The 15,312-nt window shown below is 37.7% G+C and overlaps 1 protein-coding gene across 9 annotated transcripts in view; it reads left to right on the forward strand.

Annotated features, from left to right (window-relative positions):
* Positions 1-15,312, forward strand: part of LOC122712383 (RNA binding protein fox-1 homolog 2) — a 182,307-nt gene that overhangs the window by 73,320 nt on the left and 93,675 nt on the right. For all 9 annotated transcript variants that reach the window (XM_043931997.1, XM_043931999.1, XM_043932001.1 and 6 more), the window contains exons 2-3: positions 6,797-7,084; positions 14,761-15,024. In XM_043931997.1, coding sequence (XP_043787932.1) covers positions 6,797-7,084; positions 14,761-15,024 — 552 coding nt within the window. The remainder of the gene's footprint in view (positions 1-6,796; positions 7,085-14,760; positions 15,025-15,312) is intronic.

Below are 15,312 nucleotides of genomic sequence, written 5' to 3' on the forward strand. Positions count from 1 at the left end.
TATCTGTTGTTGATGCAGTGCAATTAAAAGTAATCTTTCCAACCGCATAATATCACTACGACTGGCGAGCGTTTATTCAGCCTTGACACAGAGGTTGCATATTTTTCACGGTTTTTCGTTCGGGACAACACAATGGAATGGAACGGAAATGCACTTGAGATATTCGAAACGACAATGTTATGTCATCGTGCTTTGGTATCGGGCTTGGGATATTGCGTCACAATGGCGTCAGCAATACGTCAATAACCGTGCCCGTGTGTTTGTCCGTTTTCCATAGCGATGCAATTGCGAATCGCCTTAACGTTAACCAGTCCCATCTGCATTCATCTTCTATACTGTTAAGCTCGGCCAGTCTCGATCGGTCAACGGCTTTCCTACTTTATCCGCATCCCGACCGGTAATTTCGTGTTCGCGCGAGTATCGATAAAAAAAATCAATTTTTCCTTCTTTTCCCACTATTATTACGAGTATCCGTGAAAATGCAATTTCCCGATTTTCATTACGTTGAAATTTGAAAGTTACAACAGAAGTAAAAAGTCTTGGAGTCGTAGAATCCAAGGAAATCCAGAAATTTTCGAAATTTTTTTCTACGCTTCGTAAACATCTCTATTAAATTTTTAATCCGTACAAATTGAATTTCGAAAGGATCACAAAGGATCAAAAGTTGGCGGGGAGTTGCACGAGTTCTCGCAGTTCCAAAACTTCGAAAGTTCAAAACTCCTCGTAACCTTGCGATTCTGACCTTCCAAAATTCTCGAACTCGGCAACGTTAAATTTCTAATCCCCCCTCCCCCCACTCTCCTCCCTCCCTCCCCAACATTTTCACCCACGATCGCAACGTATTTCGTAAACGTAACCCTCTATATTCGAACATCAAACAGCTCCAAACAACGAAGCCACTTTCATCAAAGGGAGCCTTCCTTCCGGTCAAGCGCCCACCCTTTCGTGCCGAATCTCCACGCAACCAGAGAACCACTTTCTTTTTACCTGACTTTTTACCTAATTACGCGCCAACCGTCCACGGATTCCACGATTCTCCTCCTCGCGTTTCTCTTTCTCGATAAACCGCAACAAACCGACTCGACACCGCCGCCGGTCTACTGCCCCCCTCCCCTCCCCCGAAGGGGACTCTGAATGGCTCCCCTTGTGCGCCAATTTCAGATATTCAACCTCTCGCAAAAAAGGCGGAACAACGAGGAACGGGGAACAATCGAGGGGTTTGTTTGGGAACATCGCGATTTTTCTGTCGAGGGGAAGGTGGAACACGGGTTGAATTGCCGCGAAACTGGCCACGCAGAGGGGACTTATGGGGCAAGAGGAGGGGAGGATGACGAGGCTCAATGGATCCTCTTTGCCCTTTGAACAAAAATCCGCGGTGAAGTAAAAAGAAAGGAAAAACATGTGGTAGTTAAAGGCCAGGGAGACTTTGCCAAAAGTTTGCTTGTTTCATCGTCGCTGCGGATGGTGTAATTAAAATTCTCAAGGACCTTGTTAACCTGTGAAAATCGAAGGCGGATGTCCATTATTGTCGGGCAAGAGATTCACGTGAGATTCGATCTCTCGTGTAATAGGGAAAGAGTGAAAGATAGAATTTTTTTTTACCTTGATCCGATCGTCTTTTGCCGTTTTCTTTGTTAAAAAAAAGTTTCGATATCGTTCCAATTTTTGTGCAGAGTGGATTGTTGTTGCAAAAGAGATGGATAGATGTTCATTAATGAGCGAGCATCGTGAATATTTCGATTCGAGAAATTCATGTAGTTTAATCGATTCCTTCTGTCGAGACGCAGAATGAAAAATAGATCCGTTTCTTTGAACAGATAATATTAACATATTCGGTGGAAAAAGAGGGGAGGGAAACTCCTCCTTGCAAAGGGTTCAAAGAGTCATGTGAATGTTTTTTTACATCCTCTCTGAATGATTATTCTCCTTGCGATTTTTCAACAGTACAAACTTGGAAATGGATTTTTGTGGACTGGCCTTAACTGGATTTAATATTCCTTAAAATATTTTATCAATTCTGATATATGTATACGAATCGAACGATCGCATCTTTCTCAAGAATTTTCTCACATTCATCCCTCTTCGAATTTCGATCCATCTCAATTCCTAAAATTCGAACTTTTATCCGCGATAAATAATTTAAAAATATTACAATTTAATTTAATACAATTTAGAAATCGAATTCACATTTTTTTTTTTTTTTAAATATAAAACTATCATCCTTTATTATCAAATTTTCTCGATGAAATTGCGTTCCATCCTCTTTCTTCCACGCACATTCTCACTTGTTCGCCCATAATCTGCCTCATCGCGAGAAAACATGGTAACAAAGCATACAATCGCAGAGAAATTAATTTCTAAACCGAGAGCTTCTTTCGTGGAAATTCTGTTCTTCTTCCCTTCGCTCTATCGCTATCCGCAGACTTTGATTGATTCTGCGAGGCTTTCCGACATATCGACGGCTTGTTTATCGAAGCCAGAAGAAATAAATTGGCTGGCCAAGTTCGTATAGAAGTTTCACGGAAGAGAAGCTTGGCCTTGTTCACCGCCAATTTCGATTTAATCGGCTCGCACAGCTGCTCGTCCGACTTTTGCTAAGACTTTTGAGAGAGCCACGCGTTGATTTCCACCAATTTCGATTCGAAGCACGCGGCTCTGACTTTGGAATAGTCCCTGGAATAATCTTTGATTCGTCGAAACTTCTTTTATATTAATATAATATCTTGATATCATCTTTCATTTGACCAGAGTTTTAGAAAAATTAAAAAAGAAATAAAAAAAATGAAACGAAACATTTTAATCCATTTTTGTGGTTTAATGAGCTGTGTATTGAAATTTATATGATTATCATTTCGTATGCAATTTTCGAAGCAGGGTTAATTGAAGTTTATATGCGTTCGATTTTAATTAAACCTTGCAATTGATTTAACAAATATACTAGAATGGTCGATCGTTAAATGCAGTAGATTTTATCCAATAAATATAAACGAGGCAGAATTGACGTAAATTTTACTTCGAAATGGAACGAATTATTTCAATCTTTTATCATCTTTTTTATTTCAAAACTGTAGCAAATTATCATCTTTTTTTATTTCAAAACTGTAGCAACGATTTATATCGGATAATTATATCGAGAGATATCGAGAGATATCGAAAGATAATAGATCAATAAGACGTTAATTAATTACATTGCTTCAAAAAAAAAAAAGAGAGAAAAGAATATTCGAAATCCGTCATTTTACACAACCTTCTCACACTCTCCATCAACTCTCACAAAACATACATTCATCTCACCCTCTCTGATCGCCGATTTCAATTCCAAAAAAATCTTAGCCGAATATCATCGATAACCGATCTCTTTTTTCCAAACTTCTTCTGAGAAATCCAAGCAAAACTTTTATTACGAACCAACTTCCCATCCCTAAATAACAAATGACCACCACGGATAGCCTCCTGGAATGGATCTTCGAGAAAAATGGTTTCTCGAGGGCGAACAAATGGCGGCGTGGAACTTGAATGGTCACGTGTTTCGAAATAATCTCGAAAGACGCGAAACATCTGTAAACTGTCTCTTACGAGATATATATATATACGATCGATTTCCATTGTCCATGATCCATCCTGTTGTAAGGATTGCAGTTCTCTGTCAATATTTTTATTCTTTGAGAGGAGACGTTACTCTTTTGAACAGAGGAATTGTCTTATGATGATACGTTTTATATGGAAATGGAGGATTACGAGGAAGCATAAAGAAGGAGAACTTGGAAATGGCAAAGAGATTATGATTTAATTGCAGAGGATTGCGTATTATAAAGAGAAGGATTCTCTTTAAGATTCTAGAAGACTCGGATATTTCGTTAATTATTAAAAGACAGATATTTTTGACAAAAATTTCAATATATAGTACCTGTATAAAATTGAAATTGAAAATTATAGCACGCCAAAGATTTAACGGTGATATGATATATAAATCTACGAAATATCTTTGTTCCTAACAATAGAATCCAACAATATCCTGTTAAAAATTTTCCAATCTCCCTTATATAAGATCCTTCACTAACTTACAAGCTCTCGTGATACTTAATTAAAAATAATATTTCTCCACAACTGTGACGTTTATATTTAACATACGTTTAAATATAATCCGGCCTGAAAATATCTAGGCCAAAGATAACGAGAAAAGAAAGAAAAAAGGAAAAGAGGATAAAAAGAAAAAACGATAAAACAGGAAAGAACGATTGAGCCGATACCGAAATTAATCGGCAACCAATTTACACCCCCGACAAATCTCTCTATAAACACCAATCTACACATCAGCATCTCAATTAATCTCAGACGATAATGCTTTCGATCGGGCGTCGCATATCGTTTCACCCAGGATTCCATTTAGTCGATAATAATTAATTTCGCGGAGCCGAAACCCATCTGCATACCGCCGATATGCATACGTGTACATACAGGGCCGATATTACAACAATAGATTCATGAATGAAAGTTCATCGGTTCGACCCAACCGATCCACGAGCGCAAATTGCCCCCTCTCCCCCTTTCTTTCTTTCTTTCTTTCTTTCTTTCTTTCTCTCTCCCTTTCTCCCGTCAAATCCTGTGGGAAAGGGGCGAAAGAAGGAAAAAACGAGGGATTACATTTATGTAGCATGTAGTTAATCGGGGCGCGTGCAACACGCGAAATGATTTGCGGCGTCTACTTTTAATAGCCGCAATCGAGCGTATTTATTGTCGCTGCAACGTGAAAAATTTATACCAAGGCGCAAATCATCGGCTCGTTTCAAATGCAAATGCATATATTTCCATAATACGAGTCAAGATTTTGCTTTCCAGTCAATTTTTTCAATAATCGATTAATTTAGAATTTCGATTGATACGATTGAAACGTGGTCATATTGTACATAAGTTAGTTTCGAATTTGGGGATAGAAGGAATGGAATCTTTTATCATATTCTCAAATCCTTTATATGCATCGTATATATATATGTAATCTTTTTCAATTATCGAAATTATTGAAAGGAAATACTTCAAAATATGTTTCGTATACTCGAGGTTTCGAGTATGCTTACAAACCTCGATATTGATATTTTTGTTACGGATAATGTTTACGAGTGTTTCGACGAAATACGAACGATAGCTCTTATCTCCGGATTTTACTTACGAAAAAGTTTTGTTTTCCTTTTTTCGAAACGCTATCCAGATGGGCTTGTTTATTCGTCGGTTACGATGATCGCGTGAAACCAGTTTGGAGGAGTGTACGCGATGAGTACGTCGACGAGAAAGAAGGGAGTGGATCGTAGGCCTCCTCCTCCTCCGAGAGGAAGAAATAGGCGCGTGAAGGTGTTTGAACAGTTGTGCGGTGAACCGCGACACTATGGTGGAGTTGTGCCAGAATATTACGCTATTTATAACCGCGGTTGGATATCTAGTATTCTAAGAATCTTCATTAGTAGGGATTTCTGGAGGTATGCTGCACCCGCGGTTGCGATATTTAGGAATTTTGGTTGTGTTGGAAGTTTTGTGCACGGTGTGCAGCGATGCGCAAATATTTCGATTATATAGAGGATAGAGGATAATATCTAACTATTCTGGAGGTTAAACGTTCTGTGGCAATTCGAAGTGGTTTCGTAGTATCTAAAATAAACCTAAAATATTTTTATGTTTAGTTTGATATTTTTAGAAATTTTTTAAATGGATAAACTGTAAAATAGTGTTATAGATATTTATTAAATTGTACGATAGAAATTCAGTTATTGAAATGTGTGAAATAGAGATTGAGATGGGATTATTTAGATCATTGATTGGTTATTTAATAGCAGTTTTTCTCAGAATTTGTGCATCGTGCTGATAAAATTCAAGTTAGATTTACGAATTTCAAAGCAATAGGGTGTTCTATCTATAATTTAATCTATCTTACTATAATGTTAAAGGATGTTACCAAAAGGTCAATAGGAGACTTTGAAACTTGTACTAGTCATCTTCTCGCCTCCGTATGACAGGGTTCGTACGATAAGGATTCACGATTCCCTTTAGTATCTGTCGCAAAAGTGATCCATTTACTCCATAGTATCAATAACACTATCACTTCTCGCATCGTGATATTAAAAGACGAATCGAATTTTATCGAGATTAATTTGATTACTAAAAAAAATCGAGTACTTATCACAAATTTTAATATTCTAAATTATCCGTGACTTAACTTAATTTGTTTCTTCGCCTCTCCAAACACATCTCACGTATGAATTAACATCAAATTTTCACTTTATCGATAAGACGAATTTATCTTATTCGTTTCATCCTTACTCTCCAAAGTGTTGTACTCTATTAAAGAAATATATCAATTAACTCTCTATCCTTTATATCCTTTATCAAACCTCAAAGATTATCTCTTCGAAATTTACTTGAGATTCTACGATATTTTTTATCAGAAACGTATTCGTTTCATTCCTCGAACACGAGACTCCAAGAATATTAAATCTCTCATGATTTTCTTCTGATCTACCATATATATCTACTTAAAAAATACGTTCCATCGAAATAACATATGCTATTCTATAAAGAAATATATCAATTAACTCTCTATCCTCTATATCCTTTATCAAACCTCAAAGATTATCTCCTCGAAATTCAACTTGAGATTCTACGACATTTTTTATCAGAAACGTATTCGTTTCATTCCTCGAACACGAGACTCCAAGAATATTAAATCTCTCATGATTTTCTTCTGATCCATATATATCTACTTAAAAATACGTTCCATCGAAATAACATATGCTATTCTTATTCGCAGCACATGGTGCAGACAGGCATGGCTGCGCCCTACGGTGGGGGTGTCTTCCCCCCGCCGGTGAACGGCGTAGCGGGTGTCGTGGGGGCGGCAGGGGCTGCCGGTGAGGTGAAACCACCGCCACCGGTGCCGGTGAAAGAGGACAACAGCGGCGCACCCCAACAGCCACCACCCAGCGGCCCCCAGGTCCCACCGCCGGCTGGTGCCCCACATCCAACCGCCCCCGGTGCCCCGACCGCGGCCAGCTTCAGCCCGCCCCCGCCTCCAAACGGCGTCGATCAACAGGCTATTGTGAGTTGTGCATATACATGTATTTTTTTTTTTTTTTTTTTTTTGTTATACATTACGCTTTCATTCGTCATTTTCGTCGAGATTGGTCGATACAATTGTTGTAATTGTTGTAATTGTAAAATTTGAATAGGTTTGTTTAGGTACATAAGGAGATCAATCGACGCAGAGATTAATTTGCACGCAGAGAGGAGGATGTTGATAAACGAATTTTTCATTTTTCGCAGTTAAAAGTTGACGTTGATGGGTTTTATTTTTACGAGTGTGAATAACGCGCGTTAAGACCGTTTGTGATGGTTATAAACGTCTGGTTTCGAGAAGTTATTTGTTATTGTTGGTTATTAATTGATTAAGATTTATTAGTCTAATGTTGCAATCCATTCTTGCTGGATATTAATTAGAGATTGATTACGATCGATTTAATCGAAATAATCTGCCGTTGGAATTAATTTATAATTCAGCACGTTAATTGTAAAATAATGCTCACTGAGTGAAGAATTAATTCACGAGTTAATTTTGTTTAGAATCAAATAGAAAATAAATTAATTCGTGTATTATAATGAAAAATATTTATCCATATTCTTAAAAAAGGAAAATTTCTTCTTCAAAATCGTAGAACGTATAAAAAAAAATTATCGTTGGGAAGACATCGCTCTTCTTTCCATTTCCGCGAAGAACGAAAGGTGCGAAAAAAATATGGTAATATTCCTCCATGAAAAGAATCCTCCGATTTATCAAACCGTTTCGTGTACCGCTCGTTGACATTGCCGGTACGAGGTGGGGAAACACTCACTTCCGGCGGTAGAACGCCGCGACCCCGAGGTCGCATCGATAGACGCGCTCAAACCGCGCTTTCAACTCCGGCCCAAGTAGCTCTTGGATCTAGATTCTCCTTGTTCCATCACCTTTGCCGTACACCGACAAAAGTTCACGTAATCGACGCCATGTCACGTCTACGACGAGCCTCGATGATTCAAGGCACGTACGAACGAAAGTAGAAGAGGAATAAGGGCTCCATAGAAAGTTCCATAGAATCGAGGCAGGGTATTTGCGAAAGTTCCGAAAATTTCGTCGAATCAAGGGATGAGGGATGATGAACTCACGAACGAATGGAATTCGATTCGATTAAATCTCTGGAGAAGTAGAAATTTAATATAATGTATTTTTCTTCTCGTAATTTTTATCTCGTTGCAATTTTAAACGTTATAAAATCCTTCCCTGCCAATTTTCGATTCCATTCATTTCAACTTAATAAACTTCAAATTCGAAATAGAAATTCACACGATAATATAATAATACCCAGCTACGTTTATATACGAGACGTATATAAGGGGTTAAAATTGCAAGATCCTCTTCCTCCGTAGTTTTGAAAGAAAATGAAGGATGACGCTTGGCTCGAGTCACCCCTCGATTTACAGCCCCCGTTACTCGTTCGTGTCAAAGAAATTCTGCCAGAGAAGGCAGAACAACTGTTCCTTCCGCATGATTTTTATCGACGCGATCAAACGAATACCCCCCCTGTTTCGCTCTTTCCAACCCTTCTCGGAGCTCGAACACCATTGTAAACGCGATCGAAATTTATTTGAGCGCGCGATAACTCGTCGTCGGATGGCGTGCGCGCCTGGCAATTAGCGCGACTCATAAAGCGGCCTAATTAGCCGCGCTAATTAAAGTAAATCCGTTCGTTAATTCGATTTACTAGACGGCTGACTGGATTCTGGCTGAGGGAGGGAGGGAGAGGGTAATTCTTTGCTACCACGTTAGTTAGACACGCTCGACAACAGCTTTTTAATTAAAAGGCCCGGTAAATCTTTGCGAATCTCGTCTGGTTTGGTTTGAATCGGTGGGAAAAAATGGAGGAATTAGAATGAAAGATTTCAAGGATATTTTTTTTTTTTTTTTTTGAATTTAGAAAAATTAAAGGATAAATTTTTTGGCGGATGTGTTTTTATCGGAGCTTTCAAATTTCCCGCCTAATATCAGAACGCGAATGAAATTGATTTTTCTTTTCGTTTCCTGAGAATGATTATCGAACTATCTCTGACAATATTGAAGCACATAAAATGGAGGGATTAGAATGAAAGATTTCAAGGATATTTTTTTTTTTTTAAATTTAGAAAAATTAAAGGATAAATTTTTTGGCGGATGTGTTGGAATTATCGGAGCTTTCAAATTTCCCGCCTAATATCAGAATGCGAACGAAATTGATTTTTCTTTTCGTTTCCTGAGAATGATTATCGAACTATCTCTGACAATATTGAAGCACATAATTTAATTTCAAACGTAATTAATAATTATGATTTGTAAAAAAAAGAAACGGACGATCCTTCGATGAAAAATTGGAATTTTTTCCGCAACTAAAACGCGTTTAAACGTCAACAATTTTATCCAACATTTTCCACGCGAATCAGAGACAAGTGTTCAATTAATTTTCCAATTCGAAATACATACCACTGACTATCTAAAACGTTCTAAAATATCCCCCAACCTTCGAATCCTTCGATTGCCATTTCGATTCCGCAGTTTCCAATTTCGAATTCCAAGTTCCACCACTCGACAGTTTCCACACATGCGGGGGAATCGGCGTGGAGGGAGACAAGGCCCTCCCCTACCCTGATCTGAGCAGGGGCCGCGAATTATCGTGATCACGGGACAAGAATCAGGACGTACGATTCGGAGGACAGTTTGTCGGACGGTCGTATCTAATTAACCCAGGCGTACGGCGGGCACGCGGACCATTTTGGACACGGTTGAGCCAAGCGTGAAGAGTTTCGAACAATGTCGTGGTTCCGGACGACGTGGCCGCTTTGTCCGTTCCCTCAATTATCCGGTCCCGGTTAGTCACCGACTCGTAAAGCCGCATTTCGTTCTTCTGCGACCATTTTGCGCATGCAATCCCCTGTTCAACGTTTTCAAGAAAATCTTGTAATTGTTCAAAATGCGAAAGTTGAGGAATCCGAGGAGGAACTCATATTTTTTTTGTTTCGAGGTTCAAACTTTTGATTCGATTGAGCGTGTTTAAGAGTTGGAAACAGTCGAAAGGTAGCTCTGTTTTGTCGTTTATTTAAAAAATAAATAAATAAAATAAAGTGAGATTTTATTTGAAGGAAGAAGGTAGAAGAAGGAAGGGTTTAATAATTATTGCAAGCTTGCAATTGAAAGACTAAAAGATAAATAGACTCGTTGTGGAACTTTGACTTCCATTCTTCTGAAAAGCTATCTCACAAAAAGTTTTTGTTCGCAAAATTAAAAGTGGTACGAATTTTTCGTAAAAATGTCTCTATTTTGGAAACGAGGAAGATGATTTCGCGGGGTAGAATTTCAAATCTGTTTTGAAAATAGCTTGATTCCATCGAGAATACCTAAGGAGTAATCGTAAGAGATTTTGATTTGAAAAATGTGTTCACGAAATTCACTGCATCCAAAGATCTACTTAAGGATTAGGTGATTTTGGAGATGGACTTTTGAAGTCGAAGAACCTTGAAAATCTGTCCATGGAGGAAGCTATTTGGGAATCTTATTTTTCAAGGAGAGATATCTATCTATGGGATTTCAACTGCTGTAGAACTGTTTAACGTAAAATTCGAGAAGTATTTCAGGAATTTTCATTCTTGAAAACTTCCTTTATTAAAAATCTACTTTCAATTCCGAAAAAATACGGAATCATTTAACGGTATTACATCCAATTTCATTATACATATGTTTGTTACTGCTATATTTTCAAAGACAGTATATGTAATTTCATTCGTATCTTGCTTAAGAGGAAATTAACGTAATGTAGCTTAAACACGTTTAAAATTAATTCCATAACTTGCATAATTCTCAAATGGAGAGTACATTCGAAATGGTCTATATACGCAATCGTCTATAGAAAGCGCTTAATTCCGGAATATTCATTGTTATAGAACCAGAGTTCTACAATTTATCTACATCTCATAATGGACCTGCAACGGGACAAACAAATTATACAATTCATGTACCGTGATAGAAATTCTCTGATTCTCTCTAATTCTGACATCTCTATAATTCGGATAATCAAATCTAATGTGTATGTATGTGTGTATGTGTATGTATAGATACATTAATATGAATTCATTTGACAATTAATCGATAACTAAAAATTTTCTTTCAATAAATTTATTACACACTTCCAATCCAGATTAAAAATCTTTTTCCTCTTTCTTTCGTAACCAAACACATAATTTAAATAGATGAATTCCACTTGAGTTAAAAGTTAGTTAAAATTTCATTCGATAATCCATCTCTATATCCCGAAAACTTAACAACTTATTCTAAAGTTTCTTCTTTCTTCATTCTACAATTCACTCTACGATATTTCTAATCTTGAAATATGTTAACTATCGTGCGTTCAATAAATTGGAAAAGAGGAAAAACAAATTCATCGAACCTGCCTCATCTTTCGAAACCTGCCTCGTCTCGTCCAAGAAGAGCGCATTATCACGGGGCGAAACACGGCGGGCGAGACAGGAGGAGCGCAGTTTTGCCTCACAATGCCAAAAGTCGAGCGCCCATTGAAATCTGCTGGTTGGCGCAAATTAAAAGTTCCTTTTGAACGAGCACGGTGAATGGGCTCCCATGGAGCCGTCGCTCTCCTTTCACGAGGGGGGGTTCGCTTCCAGACGAATCCAGTTTTCATCAAAGTTTCTTTCCGGATTGCCGATGCCTCGAAAATTTTTCGATTCGCAACCTTGTTAACCGATAACCGACGTCTCGAGGATAGTTCGAGTGTTTCGATGGATTTTCCATCCACGTGGAATTATCCACTCCGCTCCATCCCTTGGAGGAAAGGGATTCTCGAGTTGAGAACACTGTTTCTGAGGTTTTCTGGAAGAGGTGGGGAAAGAGATTAATTTGGTGATGAGAGATAGTCGTTTGGAAAATGGATGGCTCTGGTAATTTCGATTTTCGGGAGAAGGTTTTGGAAGGATTTTCGATTTATGTCGGGGATAATTTTGAAACTGGCGGTTTCGAATTTAATTAGGATTCTGTTTACGATCATTTTCGTTTCAGTAATTTTCTAATTACAAACGTTTGAATTAATATCAGGTGTATGATGTGTGAAATATGTAAGGGATATTCTGGGATATACGCGTTCATATTAATTAATAAATTTTGTGTCGAGATGAAGGAAAGATAACAAGGAGAGGATCTTTGGAAACTTTGAAGATACATCGTTACAGAGGCAAAAGTTCATCATTGAATTGAATAGAATTTTAATTGAAACGATTATTTAATTGTAGGTTTAAAAATCACAATCTAGGTTAGCTTGTTACACAGATATTTATAAATCGATAAACTATATAAACGTTTGAGAAATTTTAGCAAGATAATATCTGAGTTTACGAGCATCTTCGTAAACAAATAAAATGGTAACCCAAAAAGATACTTGCCGATACCTCGAGTGTAAGAAGAAAACATATAAATCTCTATTTTGCGGGGAAGAGAGGAAGGAAACGAAAACTTTTTCGAATAAAAGATTGTTCAGATTGTTCTTCCTCCATCAGCGAATTCATAAATTTAACACGAAATTGGTTGGTCTAACTGAAACTGGGAAGACTGATGACGTTTGTTCTTTGGTTCTAAGGTCTTGCCTCTTGTGTCAGATCCCAGTGTATTTTTGCGGCCACTCCTTTAAAAGGAATTGAGAAGGAAACAAATGACCCGCAGTTTTCGGGAACGATAAATTCCTGCCAGGGTGGAGAGAAATCCCTATTATTTATGTCAGCTGAAGGACCTTCGCCCGGAGAATCTACGAAACGTTTCTCCAGGGTTAATGGTACTCGATCGTGAAATCTCTTGCGGTCGAAAAATACACCTTTCCCACCCTTCCAGACTCTCCTTATATTTTCAAACAGAGATGTAAAAATCACATTCGTTTATCCTCTTTGTATTTACTTTAAATTTATGTAAAAAGAAAATTGCAGAAAATTCTAAATATTTTTTTTTTTTTAGATTTCATTGAAACCTCTTTGAAAATATTTCATATTTCTTTGCTTGAATATAAATCTGTAAATAGAAAAGAAAAGCGTTGATATTAAATATCTATATTCAAGAAATAATTTTCAAGGGAAAAGAGTACGGTATCGTGGCTTCTCATTCGTCGAATTGAAACGTCATTCGTAAAATTGTGTCGCACGAATGGTGGAAAGTATTATGGATGTAAAAATTGAGAATTCATCTACGATTCTTTTATTTATTATTATTTATTATTTTATCGATCTTCCAAATATATATATATATATATATATAATTTTCATCATTTCAAGAATCGATTCTGTTCGAACAAATTTTAAATAGAAAAAAAAGTAAATATACAATATTATAGAAAAAAATCCTCAAAGAAGAGAGATCCGATGGAAGGAACATTGAAAGAATAAATAACAAGATTTCCATTCCTAAATCTACAGAATTTTTTATCGAGAGAAGTTTTAAAAGACAAAGTTCTTCTAATCCACCACGAAACAAGCTACCTGGGTCGCACAACACGTCTGCAAGCATATCGAAATCCTTCCTCTTCGAATCCTTAATCTCTGCTAGGATCGGTGGATAGTGGACAATGTCGAAGCTCGATGAATAATTCGTGAGTTTCCCACGGTGAGAAAAGGAGGCAAGGCTATAGGATCCCTCCCCATCTAAATTTCATCGACCATCTATCACGTTCTTGGACGGTGAGATTAATTCCTTCCTCGATGAGACGTTTGAGCACCACTCGATTTGTTATTCGCGAGGAAATTAATTGCCAAAAAAAGGAAAAGTATTTTCAATATTTTTTTCTTCACTCATCCATGTGTGTCCTATTTCGATAAAAATTTGGCAATAGATATTCCCACGTCGTTTCATCTTACTCAAAGAGATCCTCAAATTGTTAATTATAATATATAAAGCGAAAAGATTAATAATAATAATTAATAATCGTGTACCATCGTACACGATTTTCCGTGGTGGTTGGTTGAAACGTGTCGTTTAGCTAAGCGTTTATTAATAGTCGGTCCTCGCGGTCGAAATCGCTTTAGTTCCAATGGATAGTTGGTAGTGTAGAGTAGTAACAGACGTGATAAAGTTGAAGGTGGTATTCAGTAGCGAGGGTAGAAATTCCACGCAGCGGCAGCTGCGTCTGACTATACGCGGCGTGTGTTCACTTAGCCTCGTTAGTGGCGCAAGCGAGATAAGGTCGGCCATGCGGCTGACCACTTACAGCCGTCTCTACTTGCGGCTTCTAGTATCCGGACATCTGGAATGCTAACGATCGCGTCTCACCCTCCCGTGCCAAACTCTCGCCTCGTTTTTTCTTTTCTTTTCGTTTTCAACCCAATCATTTGGAGAATTCAATTACAATCTGAACGCGAAAATTTCTCGATTATTTTTAACGATGCGAGGAAAATATTAATTTAAAAAAAAAAAAGTAGCTTTGAAATTTCTTACAAAATTTTACAACTCGATCCAGCACCAAAGGAAAAAAAAGAAAAAGATCTCTAACGATTTCTCGAAAAACAATTAACAAGAAAATCTTATTTCAATTGTGACTCCTTTTGATAAAAATCTTTTCTAATAAAATGTAAAATAAAGATAATGAAAATTCGATGGGGAAGCTGAAAGACCAATCTCGAACACACGAGGTGCTTTTTAATGCTGACACGATCCTTGATCTTCGACGACAGTCGGAGGTGTTTCAGGCAGCAGTGGCGGCCGCGGCAGCAGCGGCCGCGGGAGGCGGTGGCCAGCAACCCGCCCCCACACCCGCCGGCAACGAGAGCAACCCCGAGGGCGCCGTCGAGGGTAGCGCCCTGGTACCTGTCACTTCAGGTGCAACCACACCTGCCACCGCAACACAGGGTACAGACCTGAAAGGTCAACCGAAACGCCTTCACGTCAGCAATATACCTTTCCGCTTCCGAGACCCTGATCTCAGGGCAATGTTTGGGGTAAGTTTCAACTTTGAATTATTTATCTTTCATTTTGCAAAAAGTTTAACGAGTGATTGTGTTGTATTATCGTGGGGGGGAGTGAATTAATTATTCGTTCATAGGTACGGAAGTGGTAGTTGAAAGTTTTGATGTATATATCATAATAATAATAATAATAATAATAATAAATAATAATTATTCCTTATTATTCATTTTGATATTAACTCATTAAGGACCAATTATATGTTATATGTTAATATTTTTTGACTTAATTCTGTAATTTTTGAAGAAATTAAATTGTTCAAC

This window comes from Apis laboriosa, unplaced genomic scaffold (assembly GCF_014066325.1).
Source record: "Apis laboriosa isolate Shangri-la unplaced genomic scaffold, ASM1406632v1 scaffold1_cov151, whole genome shotgun sequence".
Taxonomy (NCBI): domain Eukaryota; kingdom Metazoa; phylum Arthropoda; class Insecta; order Hymenoptera; family Apidae; genus Apis; species Apis laboriosa.